The 17,151-nt window shown below is 42.4% G+C and overlaps 1 protein-coding gene across 1 annotated transcript in view; it reads right to left on the bottom strand.

The window, feature by feature from the left end:
• The window catches only part of LOC115471924 (contactin-4-like), a 150,804-nt gene that overhangs the window by 3,067 nt on the left and 130,586 nt on the right, over positions 1 to 17,151 (bottom strand). Inside the window, exons 13-20 of the mRNA XM_030205893.1 lie at positions 16,870 to 16,990; positions 16,578 to 16,736; positions 13,398 to 13,547; positions 11,966 to 12,036; positions 7,475 to 7,709; positions 4,279 to 4,394; positions 4,009 to 4,195; positions 1,213 to 1,325 (exon numbers count right to left, since the gene is read on the bottom strand). Coding sequence (XP_030061753.1) covers positions 1,213 to 1,325; positions 4,009 to 4,195; positions 4,279 to 4,394; positions 7,475 to 7,709; positions 11,966 to 12,036; positions 13,398 to 13,547; positions 16,578 to 16,736; positions 16,870 to 16,990 — 1,152 coding nt within the window. The remainder of the gene's footprint in view (positions 1 to 1,212; positions 1,326 to 4,008; positions 4,196 to 4,278; positions 4,395 to 7,474; positions 7,710 to 11,965; positions 12,037 to 13,397; positions 13,548 to 16,577; positions 16,737 to 16,869; positions 16,991 to 17,151) is intronic.

Genomic DNA, 17,151 nt, shown 5'->3' with positions numbered 1-17,151 from the left:
GTATCTGCCATCCTCACGGTACAGACCGTAGAAGTCTGCCCAGCACTATCCCTGCCCCCCACCACCCCTATTCTAGTTCTGCTGTATCTCTGAGCTGCAGCTCCAGAATTGCATGCAATATTCAAGGTGCAGGTGCATCATACAGCAATACAGAGACACTATGATATTTTCTGTTTTATTTGCTATAGCTTTCCAAATAATTCCTGGAATTCTGTTTGCTTTTATTGGCAGATGCAACCCAGTGAATCGAGGACTGTCCACTATGACACTTAAGATTCATTTCTTGGATTGTGACTCCTAATGTGGCTCCTCTATCCTGTAACTTCATATACAATATTGTGATATTATTGGATCATCAGAATCACGTATTTCAACCCTCAGGCAATAACTTAGGGGCCTACGTGAGTTCAGCATGCGTCAAATCAGCATTACCGCCCGGCTACTGCGTACCCCGGGTAGTAATTCTGAATTTAGCATGCGCTGAAAGCACTTGGTAGAAAGTATTTTCTATTTTCTACCACATGGTGCTTACCCAGTAGTAAACAGCAGTGGGAGTGCCCTGCATGCCTACAGCCCGGATAATGCATGAGACCTTACTGCTAAGTCAATGGGTGGCAGTAAGGTCTCAGGCCGAATATGGATGTGTGCTGGTTTTTATTTTGCCGCATGTCCATTTTTGGCTCCTTGAAAAAAGGCCCTTTTTCCAGACTGCGGCAAACACTGGTCCAATGTGCGCAAAAAAGATGCACTCGAACTGCCGCAAGCCACTTTCTGCCATGGCTTACTAAAAGAGCTGTTAGCCATTAGCAATAGGGAGAATATGTAATCGTCATCAGATATAAGTTTGGACAACTGGATTGATGATGATTACATATTCTCCCTCTCGCTAAGTTATTGCCTGAGGGTTGATTCTGATGGATGCAATATCATCACAATATTGTATATGAAGTTCCTATTATATATTGTGTAGTAAGTTTTACCTCCTCCTGACCGAGAGAGAGAGAGAATTCATCATTCCTGCCAGGGGTTCAGGACAGCATTTATTTACTTACTGAACACTACATGAGTTACTGCCTCACAAGCAGTCTGAGACAAATTACAATCTAAAATTTACATACATTTCCTCTAATCCTTTATAAAAACACCCTCCGTAAGTCCAAAAATCAGTTCCTGAAAACTCATCTTACAGAAGCAACTTGTTCCACAACTTACTTTGTAACCTTTCACTTCTGACTCATTTTTCAGTGCTTTAACCTGATCCCAGTTCAAGACGATTTTAGAATCAGACGAATTCCAGATGATATTTCCAGGGGGCTGACTTGGGGCTACAAATAGAGGAAGAGAAGGTTCTTTTAAGTTTGCACCATTTGCTACAACAAAATTAAGTGATTACAATGGATATACCGTACACCAATTTTAAGGAGTCTTATCAAATTATTATTTGGGATGGCAGCAGTCAAATAACCAGGGAGAGTGCATGTCACTCAAGAGCTACTTCCTGTAAGTGGTGTATGGAAATGTTTTGGGCCCTGAGGTGTAGAATGGAATGGAAGCCTGGTCTCTTTTTGGGGATTAAGCAATACTTTCATTAGAATTGTATGGCACCAATTCAATGGCCTTCATACTGGGTATAGCAGAGATCTCTGCTATTAAAAAGCATTGTGGTCGCCAGTGCCTGCTTAGCCATAGCTCTGTGTCTTTGTAAAATGGAAGTATATGTGACAGAAATCACACTTTAAATGCAAGACTGGATATTTACTACTACTGCTAATCATATAGCACTACTAGACATACACAGCACTGTACACATTTAAAGCTACTCGAGAACAGTTGCAAATGTTCATACATAAAGTTCATAAGAACCAGGGTTGATAAATGTATCTTAAAATCCACTCATATACTAGCAAACTCTGCCCACACTGGGCATAGACTACACCCCTGGCTTTGCCTACAGGAAAGTATGTCCCTTCTTGACAAAGCGCATACTTTTAAGCAAGTAGTGCAAAAAAAAAAAAAAAAAAAAGACGTCATAAAATTCTCCTCAAAGGGGCCTATATACAAGTCCAGGAAACATTTTCTTCAAAGTGGGGCATTGGGGCTTGGGAAGAAGAGGGAAATTAATGGGACCACCAGAGATTAGAAGTCCCCCCCCCCCCCCCCAAAGGGAAGAGGTCTGGGAAAGTCTCCAGATTGGTTTGCCTCTGCTGAGTGAAGGGGCTGCTTTTTTTCTGGCTGTTCTTGAGCTGTAGTTGTTTTTCCTGTGAAAAAGGACCACAAAGCCTTTTCCCCATATTAATTTTCAGATGTTTTTTAATTAATAAGCTATTTTGCATGATTTTGCATTGCAGCAGAACTGAAATGTACTTTTTCTAAATCAAGGTCACAGAATAATTTAGACAGAGTATAACAAAAAGAGAATTCACAACTCTCGTTTTATTCAGCCCAAAGTCTAACGCAGAACCCAAACTTTTCCTCTGTCCTTTCTTTTCTAGAATAACTTTCATAGATCCAATATATTTTAATAACTAAGCTAATCCCCCTTCCATTTCCTTATAGTAAAATGTTGTCAGATAAAGACCTGTATGAGGTGGCCGGAGTTGTGTCTGGCACTCAGTGCAAGTTCTGCTTCCTCATGATTAAACACCAGCATCATGAACGGAGCAATTGGCATCTTGCCAACCTCACAGGCAGTTATATGATGCAATCTTGGAACGTTATACCACAATACCGCTGCTTTCAACCTGAAGAATATCTCCCCCCCCCCCCACTGCTGACTAGGATCATTTATTCACTAATATCAACTCTATGATTCTATCCCTCCCCCCTCATTGAGATATGCAGCCCCTGCAATTACAGCATGTGTTTGAAAGAGATTAAGTATGTGCATATCATATCATGATCCCATCCCGCCAATTTTGGGGCACAGACCGTTGGTTCTACTTCCCAACTACTGTCAAAGCACACCAGCCTTGATCCTGATCTAACTTCGCCCTCAATAAAACCCTCAATTTTGCACATGGGAGAGGTTATAAAACTAGAGGAACAAAGTTGCAAGGAAGGAAACTGAAAAGACTATCATGGAGAGGGTGGTGGATGTCCTGAATACTCTCTCATGGGAAATGGCGAGATTGAAAAGGCTATGGGATAAACTCAGAGGTTCCCTATGTAGCATGAAGATGGAGTAAAAGTATTGGACCTTTCCATTCACAGTAAAACAATTATCTTTCTTACTCTAAAGAAGTTTTTATAAAGGGGGCAAAGAATGGTGTAGACTGTAGCAGATGTCAATTACAACCCTAAAGGCAAAGTGTGTGTGTGTGTGGGGGTGGGGGGTGGGGGGTGGGGGGTGGAGGTTAACCTGCAGAGAGTTGCAGGTGAAACCCTGGCCACCTTACTGGGCAGAGTGGATGGGTCATGCTTGTCTTTATCTGTGGTCATTCAGTATGTTACTATGTTGTTAAATTGTGTGTGGATTGTGAGAAATTGCAGGAGAACCTTGGAAGTCTAGAAAGACTAAAAGACTGAGAATCCACATGGCAGGTAAAATTTAATGTGGACAAGTGCAAAGTGATGCAGATAGAGAAGAATAACCCAAAGCATAGCTACATCACGCAAGGTTCCACATTAGGAGTCGCCACCCAGGAAAAGGATTTGGTGTCATTGTGGACAAGATGTTGAAATCTTCTGGCCAGTGTCCAGGGGCAGCCGAAAAAGCAAACAGAATGTTAGGAATTATTAGGAAAGGAATAGAGAATTAAAAAAAAAAAAAAGCCCTATCATAATGCGTCACACTGTAAGTATTGTGTGCAATTCTGGTCACCACGTCTGGAAAGCAGACGCAGTGGAATTAGAAAAGGTACAGAGAACGGCAACCAAAATGAACACTCATGCCAGAAACCAGGCAGACTGCGGTGATGCCAGGTAACCAGACAGTAACTGAAGAGACCGTGTTTACTTCACAAACGGAGAAGATGACAAGAGCTGTGTTTATGTGGTTCATGCACTTACGTGGTTTCTTTGTGGTGATGTTGATGGTGGCACTGGAGGGCCCATTCCCGGCAGTGTTGAAGGCTCTGACATTCAAGTGATATAGCATGTTGCTGTATAAGTTTGTGATTTTGGAGGAGGTTTGATTTCCCATTGTTCTTAATTTTTTGGCCTTATCTTCCTTATCATCATATCTCCAGTATCGGATCTAGGAAACAAAACACTTGCTCACAGATGTTCATTTAGGACATGATGTACTGGCTCAGCTGCCATGGCCAAATCCATTCCTACCTCGTAGCCCTGTACCCGGCCTTTGTTCAGCATCTCTGGTGCTGCAACCCAGGACACCTGAATGTCAGATGCGGAGAGGCTCTTCGCCATCACAGCAGATGGGGCTCGATTAGGCTCTGCCGAGAGGAAAGTAAGAGATGGGAAGAAGCACTGCCTATAAACATCTCAAACTGATTTCATTTTATATTAAAAAAAAAATAGAATAATGAGGCAAACACAGCTAATGCTGTGAAAGTAATGAAAAACTTTTCCAGTGCTGATTATGTGCAGTGTGTTCCGATTGTTTAGGAAATTCTCAGACTATCCATTTTCCCCTTTCAACTTTGCATCAAACTTCAAAAGGAAAGTTTATTTTCAGTTCCCTTTGCAATTGATTTTGTAACGATGTGCACACACACTGGAAAATATGATCCATGCACATGTTTTCCAGTCTCACCGAAAACCCCTACATATAGAGGTGTGTGTGTGTGTGTGGTATTGAGTCAGCTAGTTTCTGGAGAAATCATTTATCCACATAAATACTCTGAAACATACAGTATAAGGAGAATCCTGTGCTCTTGGTATCCACATTGAAGGCTCACCCTAGAAAAGTGGAACAATTTGCCATGACGACTTAAGTGTGAAACCAGTGGGCCTCCATTCTGGAAACAGTTCAGAGACTTTCTTTTGTTGTCCTAATTGATTATTCTATTTGTGTTGTATCTGATTCTTTTTGTGGTTTTTTTTGCTGAATGTTTTTATGGATGTTTTATTGTGACTCGCTCTGGATAAGAGCAGGCTAGAAGAAACTAATAAATCTAATCTAAATAACTATGAGAGGGGGTGGGCAGGGCTCCCAGTTATGCAGGTACTTTCATGCGCGTCCCTGCCGCAGTTACTGCAGGTCTACGGCTGTGTAATCATTAGGCGCATCGATACCATCTTACGCGACTATTCTAAAACAGAACCTGGGTGCACAGATGCCATTACAGAACAGGCTTCCACCGCGTGACCTCGGGGGGCCTAAATGGAAGTGCGCAGTGTGGAGCAACTCTAGAGGGTGTCGATTGGAGCCTGTTCTGTAAAGGAAAGAGGCATCTACTTTCCGATGTTGAATACTTGTACCCCGATATATAGGCGAAGCACTTAACACCAGCCATATCGCTCTAGATTCCTGAGATATGTTGTGAGCATAAATTTGTGCTCTGCTATACTCCAAGATGCAAATATCACATCACATTTAGGGGCTGGATAGTCTTTCACTTGGGCGGGATATCAAGCTTTTTATTAATAAATGTAATAATAAACTTGAAACCTTTTTACAGAATGGCATGTAGCCAGAACATTGGACAGTATTCTGGTGATTTACGCACATTACAGTCGCCTTCCTTACATAATTGCCCCACGTGCGCAGTGTGTGCTGATTGGATGAGAAATGTGAGCTATATGGTGACTGCAGTGGTCTGGACTCTGGAAGCAGTAACAGTTCTGGAGCTATTACATGTATGAACATGTAGAATGGCATTTACATGTGCATTGTGAACATAAATGTCAAAATCTACACGCTATTTTGTAAGGGGGTCTTTTACTAAAGCTTAGCTCAAGTTATCTGCAGCAGGGCACATTTTATTCCTATGAGCTAAACTTTAGTAAAACACCCCCTAAATAGGCACTTAACTTATCTCGCACTTGCACATGAGCAAAGCCTGGGCAGGATCCCCACTTACACACAACTCATCAAATGCTGTCCATTAAGCAGACATTGCCAACGTTTACCCCAGTTGTATAGCTGCAGAAGTAATTGCACCAAAATTATGGGTGTGCATTTAACCTGTTAGACCAGTATTTCATAGAACAGGCTCCTACCAGGCACCCAGGAGAGAAATAGCCTAATGGTTAGTTCAGCTGCCTGAGAATCTGGGGAACTGGGTTTGATTCCCATTGCAGCTCTTTGTGACTCTGGGCAAGTCATTTAATCCTTCCTTGTCCCAGGTACAAAATAAGTATCTGTATATAATATGTCAACCCTTAGACTGTAACCACAGAAAGGTGGAATATCAAATCCCATCCCCTTTCCCTGTATATAATATGTAAACCATTTTCATTATTTATTTTACTTGTTTATTGGGATTTATTAACCACTTTTATGAAGAGATTCACCCAAGGCGATGTACAGCAGGTACAGTTTAACATAAAACTTACAATTTTGTTAACGGCATAACAATAGTAAAATAACCAAGAATAAACATAAACAGTAAATTGAAACCTAATACTAGACTACTGTGAAACAGTATCAAAAATATACACATTTAACAGCACTGGAATTCAAATACCAGAGATATCATACTAATGATACATCTAATAAGCATGAACTACAACATTCAAATAACAGCGATGTGATGCTAAAGATGTTCTACAACATGGCTTACCATGTAGCTGAGGGACCAAGAGCAGATATATGATGGGAAAAAGATGCATGGAGTCAGTTGGGATAATTTGATGGTTGGCTAAACTCAAGGCAGGTTCATTGTATAGTTAAGCAAGAGATAAGGAACTGATCTAAGTTACAGTGTGTGTAGCAAGCTAGTCCAGGTGCAGAATGAGTGTATAGTCAGTCACCCTATGTATTAAAGACTTGGGAGAAGAGCCAGGCTTTCACCTGCTTCCTGAAGTAGAGGTAGTTTTGAGTTATACGTAGTCTCCTTGGGAGTGAATTCCAGAGCATGGGAGCTACTCCTGAGAAGACTGGCTGGCATCACATTGTACAATTTATTTTGATGAGGGTACAAGATAGTGACAATCCTTGAGAGGACCTTAGAGGTCTCATAGATGTGTAAAGGACTAACTTATTCTTTCTGTACTCTGGCCCATACATCACATCGCATCCCCTTTCTCTGTATATAATATGTAAAGCGCTTTGATTGTAACCACAGAAAGGAACTATATCAAATCCCATCCTCTTTCCCTGTTACAAAAATTGCCAGATACATGTACTGACTGAATATATGCATTGTGTATACACTACGTCTGCCGATTACATGCAGTATGTAAAGTGTGCTGGTTGCATGTACTTTATATGCAGTGTGGTGTATGCAGAGTGTCCTGGTAGTATGAATGAGTGCGGGCTGTAAGCAGGGTGTATTGACTGAGTGCATCCGATATCACTGACTGGGCATGCAACTCTACTTGCGAGTAGATCCGAGTGTCTGACGAATACCTTCTTCTGCTGAATACACTATTGTGACAGGGCTGAAGGAGCCTTCACCGTGATTATTGTAGACTCCCACTTTCACTTCATATGGTGAGAAGGGAGGCAGGCTTTCATTACGAAACACGTATCGAGAGGCATCCGACGATGCAACTACGGTCTGCATCCAGCTGACTGTGCCAAATGGTCGGAAAGCTACCACGTATCCAAAGCCTCCACCGTTCTGTAACTCCTCAGGAACCGGCTGTAATGCAACAGAAAAACTCACATAAGACAAACTTAGTGCTCTGAGTCCTGACTACGAGTGGGAGATTTCAGATTCTGCTGAAAATGTTCCCTTACTGTTCAGACGGGGTGTAACAAGGGAGAGGAGTCCTTAGCCAGTTAATCAGACCAGAACTGATAGTGAAATACTGATGCACCTGCAACGTCCCATCTCTTCTATCAATACCAGCTCTGATCAGTGTCTGAGATTAGCAGCAAGCTACCCTCTCACCTGATTTAATTTATTCTTTTTTTTTTTTTAACTTTCAATTCTTATTCTAAAAAGGTTTTCTGATTTTAGTACCAAATACAGAACTCACAACACACAATATCAACCAATCCACATAACTTCCCAGAAACCCCTCCCATACAGGATCCCCCCCCCCCCAAATCCAGGTAAACAAACCTCCCTCCCCCCTCCACAAAGTAGGAAAATAAACTCCATATCAAACGCCTTACAGTAGTTCTTCAGTGGGCGTTAAAGAAAAACTGTTGCAAAGTAGACAAATCCCCTCTCCCCCCTCAAAAAACCCTTATATGAACTCTCACACATGAGATAACACATCAGCTAACTTTCTTTATTCTTCCCTGGCAGGATTACAAAGTCCATGATGGTGATCTGATAGTTGTTCCACATTTCAAACTATTCACAATTCTAGTGACCAATCATATACTGTGGGATCACAAGTCTGCTTCCGTTTAGCTGTACTCTTGCATTTCGCTGCTGCCAGACATCTCCTCTTGACTGTAGTTTCCATTTAAGACCCAACAAACTTTGCTTCCCAATATCCTTGTATCATATCACATGACTACCATATGTGAAAAAAATGTTCCCCTATCTGACACTTCCAACATAACTCTGTAGTACCAGAGGGAACAACATCTTTAATCTAGAGGTTACCTTATATGCGGTAATTAGAACACAAAGGGAAGCTTTATTAACCTCGCAAAATATCCTTTTCCAAACATTTTTCTCCAATTCTTCCCCTAAATCCCTTTCCCATTGTAACATAAACTATGTTTTTGAAACTCTTTCCCATTGAAAAATCTGTAAAGAATGGAAATTGGACCCTTCAATTTCCCTAATGCGGCCCACAAATTTTGAAGATGTTCCCTATTTCTGGATCTTCCCTTAACCAGTTTTGAGAAATTATAAAATGTTTAGCCTGAAGATATGGAAAGATATGGAGATAATGCATTTCTTTTAAATCATCAAAAGAATACATTTCCCCAACATCCAAAACTTGCCAGAACAGCACTAATCCCCTCAATTCCCATCTGGAGAAAACACCCCTTTCCCTACCTGCCGCAAAGGAGGGTTCGTAACGGATCCAGGCTAAAGGTGATACCATGTTAATTTTCCCAAAGTGTTCATACCTTAAACCAAATACAGAACAGGTGTTTCATAAAGGGATTGGTAATCTGAGCTCCGCTTACCCTCCCCTCCCCCTGTAATCCAGAGGGAAAGTCAAGAAAGTGATCCTACTCCAATAATACCCCCGGGCTTGTTTGGATTGAGCTTCCATTCTAAAAGCTGTCGTAACTGTGACGCCCAATAATACATTGTCAGGGACAGCCCCCCCCTCAAACTCTGTCACAAAAGCTGCTTAGCTTGCCATGGCGGCTTTCTACCCCAAATAAAAGTATTAATATTCTGCTGCACTTTGAAAATTACCGATTTAGGAACCTCCAAAGGTAAAGCTTGAAATAGAAACAGTAATCTGGGCAAGATGTTCACTTTAATAACCATAAACCCTTCCATTTCTCCAAATCCACCCAGATCTGCTATAGGATTTTCCCATAATTCTTCGGATATAGAAAGAATAAATCCCTAGTGAGTTAAACTCCTAGATACTGTATCCTCCCTTGGACAATTTAAAAGGGTAGTTTCGCTGCCATAACTCTTCATCTGCCCTTTCAGTTGTTACACCTAATAACTCAGATTTATCAAAATTTACTTTAAATCCAGCTACATATCCATACTTCTGGAGCTCCCACACAATAACAAGGAGCATCAAGCCTGGTGAGTCCACATAAAAAAGTACATCAGCAGCAAAAAGTGCTCTTTTGTGGTTATGTCTCCCTTCATGAAACCCCCTTACATCCCATTATCCCTAATGGCCTTTGCTAGAGGCTCTATGAGAGGGCAAAGAAAAGTGGAGACAAGGGACACTCCTGCCGGGTGACTCGCAGGATGGAGAAAGCCTCCATATATCCTCCATTAACTTTAATTCTGGCCCTGGGTGCTTCATAAAGATTATGAATCCACCTACAGAAATGCTCTCCCAGCTCCACCTTAGACAAGACATGCCAAAGGAAGGGCCAGCTGACCCAAAGGCTTTTTCTGCATCCACAGAGAACAAAGCTAAATTTGACTGGGATCGCTGGACCCTCCAAATAATATTATCTGCCTCGTAGTGTTCAGGGACAAACCCAATTGGTCAGTATGGATTAAACCAGGCAACACTCCATCTAGATGCTGTGCCAATATTTTTGCAATCAATTGGCCTGTTTGACCCACAAGCAGAAGGATATTTTCCAGGCTTTAGCAGGACTCCTATACCCACTTCATTCATACTAGGGGGGCAATGGATTACCCATTACACACTCTACATAGCAGTGGTCCAATTTCCCTCAGAAAAAGTTGATAAAATCTGAAGGTGAACTTGTCTAATCCTGGGCCGTTCCACTTTTCAGTTGCCTCACTGCCCAATCCATTTCAGGCATAGTTACTGGAAAATCAAGTTGTTGCTGCTCTGCAGGTGAGTGAGTGGGTAAGTGAATGCGACTTGGACATTGCTGTATTTCCTCCACAGTATCCCCTTCCTTATTGCTATATAATCCAGTATAAAATCTTTAAAATTACTCCCTAAATCTCTTTAGCCACATAATGAAGGGTATCACTCTGTCCCTTTATCTTTTGTATAGAATTGACAATTTGCTTGTCTCACAGGCACCTGGCTAATATGGTTCCAGACTCATTGCCAAACTAAAAAAAAAAAAAAAACCCGTTGCTGTAACTGTCTCCGCTTGAAATCTTTTTTTTCATTCTGTAAGTTGCCCAACTCACGCCTAGTTAGTTTCGGTAAAAAGGTGGGATTGAGTTTTTCTTTATTCTGGCTTTCCAGAGAACTCAGTTACCCTTGAAGCTGTAACAAATATCTATCGCTAGCCTTTTTCTTACATGCCCCCCCCCCCTCACTTTACTAAATGACCTCTCACCACTGCCTTTAGGGCATCCCATAGATGACTGTCATTCACTGTACCAACAAATAATCATCGATTATCCCCTTAATTTCCTCATATATCTGTCTGTTTCCTAGCAGATTTTCATTAAGTCTCCAAAATCCCGAGGCCCTAGATCATCCCCCCCCCCCCCCCTAATCACCTAGCTCAGCCCAAATGGGTGCATGATCTGAGATCAGAATATTCTCAATATGGGCACCCCGGAAGTAACCCCAGTAATTTCTATTTCCCCACAGTAAATCTATATATGTATAAGTGTCCCTAGAATAGGAAAAAAAATTAATTGCTTTAAGTAGGATGATATAACTGCCAAATGCCCACCCCTTCCAATGCCTGCATTAAAGATAACATGGCCCTTCTATGAGATGCACTATACCCCTCCCATCTTTGAATGGTCCAATTTCCCATCTGGAGCAATATTAAAATCCACCCCATAACTAATACTGCCCCTGTACAGAAACCCAATAAAGGGTAAAGAAACCCCCCCCCCCCCCAAAAAAAAAAAGATCTCTTACCCCTGGTTTGGTGCATATATATTTACCAAGGTCACCTCTGTCCCATACAGAAGACCCTTTACTGCCAAGCAGCACCCTGAATCATCCGTGAAAACATCCTGTGTATTAATACTGCCAACCCTGCTACCTTACTCCGTCCCTCGTATAACATGTACGTATAGTCACGTAATGCTTCTGATACAACAATCGCTGATCACGTGGTTGCAAATGTGTTTCCTGCAGTAATAAAATATCCCATTGCAATCTACTTAACTCCCGAAAAACAATACTCCTCTTGCCCACATCATTAGGCCCATTGCCCCTCACCTGATTTTAATGCAGCATAAGAGAAAGTGCCACCCCTATAGCAAACATACATTGCATCACATATGTTACTGGACCATTAGACGTTCTCCATCATGCATGCCTCACTCTCCAGGACCTCGAATGTCCTCCTACCTTCTACTCCCAAAGTTAACAGGTCTGGTGAACTCACCTCCCAGCTGATCACTAACTCTGATTTACTGCCTCCCCCACCGCTCACGTTTGCTGGAGTCACTTCAGGAACTGTAGAAAGAACAAAGCAAACAATGAACAGTATAAGCTTGTGCTGTCACACTCAATGCACTTCACAGTGCCATCATGCTCTACACACCTCACGGTCCTTTCATACCCCAACACTCCTACAGTGCATGTGTCAGATGCCTAAAAATCTCAGACTAGGTGTGTCACACCCCCACGGAGTTCATGTGATCAACAAACCTATGTGCCACTACACACACACTTCACAATGAACACCTACACTGTCACCTTACTCACATACCTTACAATGTACACCCCATATTACTAGTCGCACACCTCACAATTCATGTGCCACACCCCCACACACCTCAGTGTGCTGACTTTTGAAATAGATTGGGTGTGCTAGCCCAGTGCAAATAATCTGCCACTAGAGGTCATGGAAGCCATTTTGCCACCAGAACCACTAGGGGCTGGAATGATTGGGGTTCATTCCTGCCCTGATCACCCACTAGACCACCAGGGATGGACAGGTAGGCTGGGGAAGGTATGCATCAGGGCAGGGAGGTCGGATGTTGTTGGTGAGGGGGATCAGGTCCATTGATAAGGGATCTTGTCTGTTTGGGGGAGTTGGGAGGGGAGAAATATGGAAGGTACAGGCTGGCATTTGCAGAGCTAAGCAGGTATAGTTAGGACTGCTTTTTGTGCGGTGCTATCTTCCCACTTAGCTATGTGGGCACCAGTATCCAAATAACTGACCCACTAAAAAAAAAAAAAGACCCCCTACTACGCTATAAAATTACCCCACCTCAAAAAAATACTACTGCAACTAACCTACCATCCTGCAAACTGCCCCAACCCCCCAAAAATAATTCTACAAACTGCTCCACACCATAAAACTCCTCTTCATACAATTGACGATACTCCACAAACTGCCCCGGCTCCCAAAACTACCCCTACCAATGCTCCACCATCACACAATTTGCCCCACATCTAAAACCTGTCCCCCACACCTACTCCTTCATCAGAACTTGCGCTCAGCACATGGCATCAGGACACCTAAATGAAGCACCAAGTAACAGAAATTCCCTCTTAGATTGTAAGTGCATTTGGGACAGGAGATTACCTGTTGCACCTCAATATAAACTTGCATTGAACAACAATTAAATAAGGCAAGACCTAAATCCAAAATCATATTCTCACAGTGCACACTCTCTGCTCCTCACGATCAAACACACATGCACCTCTCACACTACATGCCATCACACACACAAACACACACACTTCAGATTGCAAGCCATCAATTACAATAGATACCCTACATTACAAGTCATTACTAATACAACACATTATAACAAACAAAAGCTCCTATCGCTAACCAACTTTTCTCTCATATTAACCATACTCACGCGCCTCTTCTGTTCGTCTCTTGTCGGATGGTCTGCTTGGCTCTCCTATCCCAATCATATTAGCAGCAACTACTCGAAACTCATACTCAACCCATGGGTTTAACCCGACCACCGTTGCTGTGAAAGATCGTCCATCAATGATCTCTGGAACTAAGAGATATCTGCATTACTTTTTTTATGTTACACACATATCTTTATGGGGTATTAGCATTCAAGGTACTTTGGCTCAAATTCTAAATTCACAGAGGACATTTCTAATAAGGTTAGAGATCATGAGGGAAAAAGTTAATTTTGGTGGACCAACAATGTTCTATTATTGACAATCCCTCACACCCCGAATCTTCATACTTCATTTCATTCATGAAGGAATGGAGCATAACTCAATTTATTTCCCAGGTGACACATTCAGCTAGTCGTACCATCGACCTGTTTTTTTTTTTCAAATTTTCTCTCTATTCTGCATATTTCCACTGTAACCTCTTTCCCTCTTTCTTGGATGGATCACTTTCTTATCACACTTTAATATTAACCTTCTCTCTTAGTCATTCTTGTCCCCCTCCCACATTACCAGTTAACACTGTCCATTTATCTCGTCAGTTACACAGATTTAACTCTGACTCATGCCCTTGTTTGGCTACCTTTTTTTCCACATGAATTCTCCTCACTCACTTTGGATGACTAGGCAGCATCCTGGAACAACTAATCTCTTCTGCTTGAGACTCTTTTGCCTCAATGAAAACTATCACTACACGGGTACATAAGTTGGCCCCATGGTATACCCAGTCTTTCCATCTGGGTAAGCGATGAGTTAGATGTGCAGAGCGGGTATGGTGGAAAAAGAAGTCACCATATACTCTTAGACGGTGGAAAATTGAACTTCATTACTATAATTTTTGCCTAAAACTGACCAAGAAGTCCTATTTTACTTCCCAAATTAACGAAGCTTTGAATAATTCAAACTCTCTCTTTAGGTTAGCTTCTCAGTTTTGGTCTAAGAACTCAAGGACTGGCTCTCCTGCTGAACCCTCACCAGAAGCCTTGTTTCAATATTTCAGTGATAAAATTCAGCTTCCTGTCAAGTGTGATGCACAAAGAAGTGAAGTATTCCTGGTTTGAACTTGGAGAGAATGAAGAAAATCTGGTGAGAACCCATTTCAGTGGCTGAAAAAGATATCAGGGGTAAGATCCTGCACTTTCCGAAGTGTGACTGAATGAGAAGTGCTGGATAGTTTGACAGGAGAAATGAACTGTAATTTGAAAGCTGGTGGGTCTTTGTCTTGGAAAACCTGAAGGACCAGAGTCAAAAGTTTCAATTTCTGTCTTGCAACAGCAAAAAGCTGAAGCAGGAGCTGAAGGAGAGGGTGGAACGTTCTTTCGCCCTGAATCATGCCTGGAACAAAATGCATTCTCTGAGCTTCAGTTTTCTAAATATTACGCACAGATTTGCTGATAACCAAGCTTTCAGACATCAATTCAGCATTCTGATGGTGCATTTCTGTATTGGAGAAGGCTTGGCTACATGTGCCAGGGTCAACCAGCAGATTAGAAAACCAGTGATGGAGCTGTGAGATCAGTGAGACTGCAGGGTCATGGGGTAAATTTTCCAACTACCTGGATAACTGCACAGTATGCGGCACTTTGCATAGAGACTTTTATTTTGAAAACTGCCTAAAGAAAAGAGCTCTTTCCTTCTGTAGACTTTTTAAAAAAAATGAAACATGTACTTCAAAAAAATATATAAAAGCATCCACGTTTCAGTCCCTATCCCCAACCCTGCTACCAGGAGCGCCTTCGCTTACTGTAGGTACATGTGCATGAGATCTTGTCCTATGCACACATTGTGAACTGTTTTCATCACTCATTTTATGTGGGTAAAACGCTTTTGCCCACAGAGATCATTTTGAAAGTTACCCTCTATAAAGCCAGTGAGACAGCAGGGAGAGAAACAACACTGCAGATTGTAAAGATACGGATGCAGCAGTGAGTTAACAGTGAGAGCTGTGACATTAGAGATTATAAAGCTAAGGACACAGCACTGAGAATAGTGAAATTTAGAGCTGCATTTTAATCACAGTTAACTCTGTGATCAATGCATCAATCAGTAAGTGTGATAAAAAAATGAATGGTAATCATAAAAATTAATCGCACTGCAGCGTCTCCTGTCTCCTTCAAACATCACTTCTACTGTCTTCCACTACCAACTCCTCTTCTTGGCACAATCCAACATCTCCCCCCCCCCACACATTTCAATGCCACCTACCCCTGTGCCAGTCTACCTTAAAGGTGGTCTTCTGTTGATCCTTGCCAGCAGCAGTGCTGAACATATGCTGCCTGCACCATGGTCCAAAGCTTTCCCTCTGACCCATCCCACCCATGTAGAAAAAAAGAAGCGAAGTCAAAAGAGATAGGGAAAGCTTTGAGGCAGGCCACAGGCAGCCTATGTGCAATGCTGCCACTTCCAGGGACCAACAGAAGACCACCTTTAAGGGAGACCAGCAGAGGGGATTGAGAAGGGGGGAAGATATGGGGGGAGGGGAATGAGCTGCAGACCCATGAGCAGAACTGGAGGGGTCACTGATGGAAGCTATGAGCAAGGCAGTGAGTACCAGTGGCCATGAGAAGAGCTTGGTACTGCTTACCACCAAGTTTGTGTCACTGCTCATGGAGGTGGAAGGGAGGGAGAGGTGCTGATAATGGGGGGGGGGGGGGGGGGGGGGGAAGAGAGAGAGAATGGATCTGGGAAAAAAAGGAGAGGGCGGGAAGGAAGAGACAGGGAGAGATGTTGGATATGGGAGTGGGAAGGAGGGAGATTATAAATCCTTTAGGGAAGGGAAGGGGAATGGGACTTGATATACTACCTTTCTGTGGTTACAATCAAAGCAATTTACATATTATATAACAGGTGCTTATTTTGTACCTGGGGCAAAGGGGGGTTAAATGATTTGCCTAGAGTCACAAGTAGCTGCAATGGGAAATAAATAAGTAAATACTATTCATTTAATCGTGTGATTAAAACTTTTAATCAAAATGTAGGCCTACTGACATTAGATATTTTAAAGCTAGGATAGAGCAGAGAGAACTGTGAGACAGCAGTGAAAGCAGTAATATTAAAGGTTATAAAAGCCATTGAAATAGCAGTGAGGGAGTAGGGCAAGAGTTTAACACATGCTCCCAGCTGACCTGTATTCACAGCCTGCCATCCCACAGAGAATGGAGTCCGAGTCTGAACCACATAGCTGGTAATAGGGCTGTGATTGTCCATTCCTGGCATCCAAGATAATTGGGCTGTTGTGTCGGTGATCTCTTCCACTGTGAGGGCATCCGGAGGGCCAGGAGGTCCTAAAACCCAGAGAAGAGTAGTTTCTGACACGACAGGTTCTGTATTTGCACAATGCTACTATATGAAAAAAGATGCCCATTGGCAGACAAAAACAACAGGGTGGCATTTTCCCCTCTGCCCGCTCCTCTGTACCTCTCACTATCAGGTCTGCTCCAGCAGAGAGCTTGTCCACACTTGTGTGTACCAAACAGATGTATTTTCCAGCATGCTTCAGCTGGATGCTTCTGATCATCAGATCCCCGGCTGAGTCCTGCTGAAGGAGGGAAGGGAGGAGCATTTTACTCTCTTTGAAGCACTGACAGTATCCTGAAACAGTCATGGAAGGGATTTAATAGGTCCTGATAGGAAAGAGAAAAGGCAAACTAAAAGAAAGCGAGAAAGAGCAAGAAGACAAAGAGAAGGAGAGAGAGAGAT

Source organism: Microcaecilia unicolor, chromosome 6, assembly GCF_901765095.1.
Source record: "Microcaecilia unicolor chromosome 6, aMicUni1.1, whole genome shotgun sequence".
NCBI classification, from domain to species: Eukaryota; Metazoa; Chordata; class Amphibia; order Gymnophiona; family Siphonopidae; genus Microcaecilia; species Microcaecilia unicolor.
The sequence above is the reverse complement of the archived record's forward strand: the minus strand, read 5'-3'. Positions and strand labels throughout refer to the sequence as shown.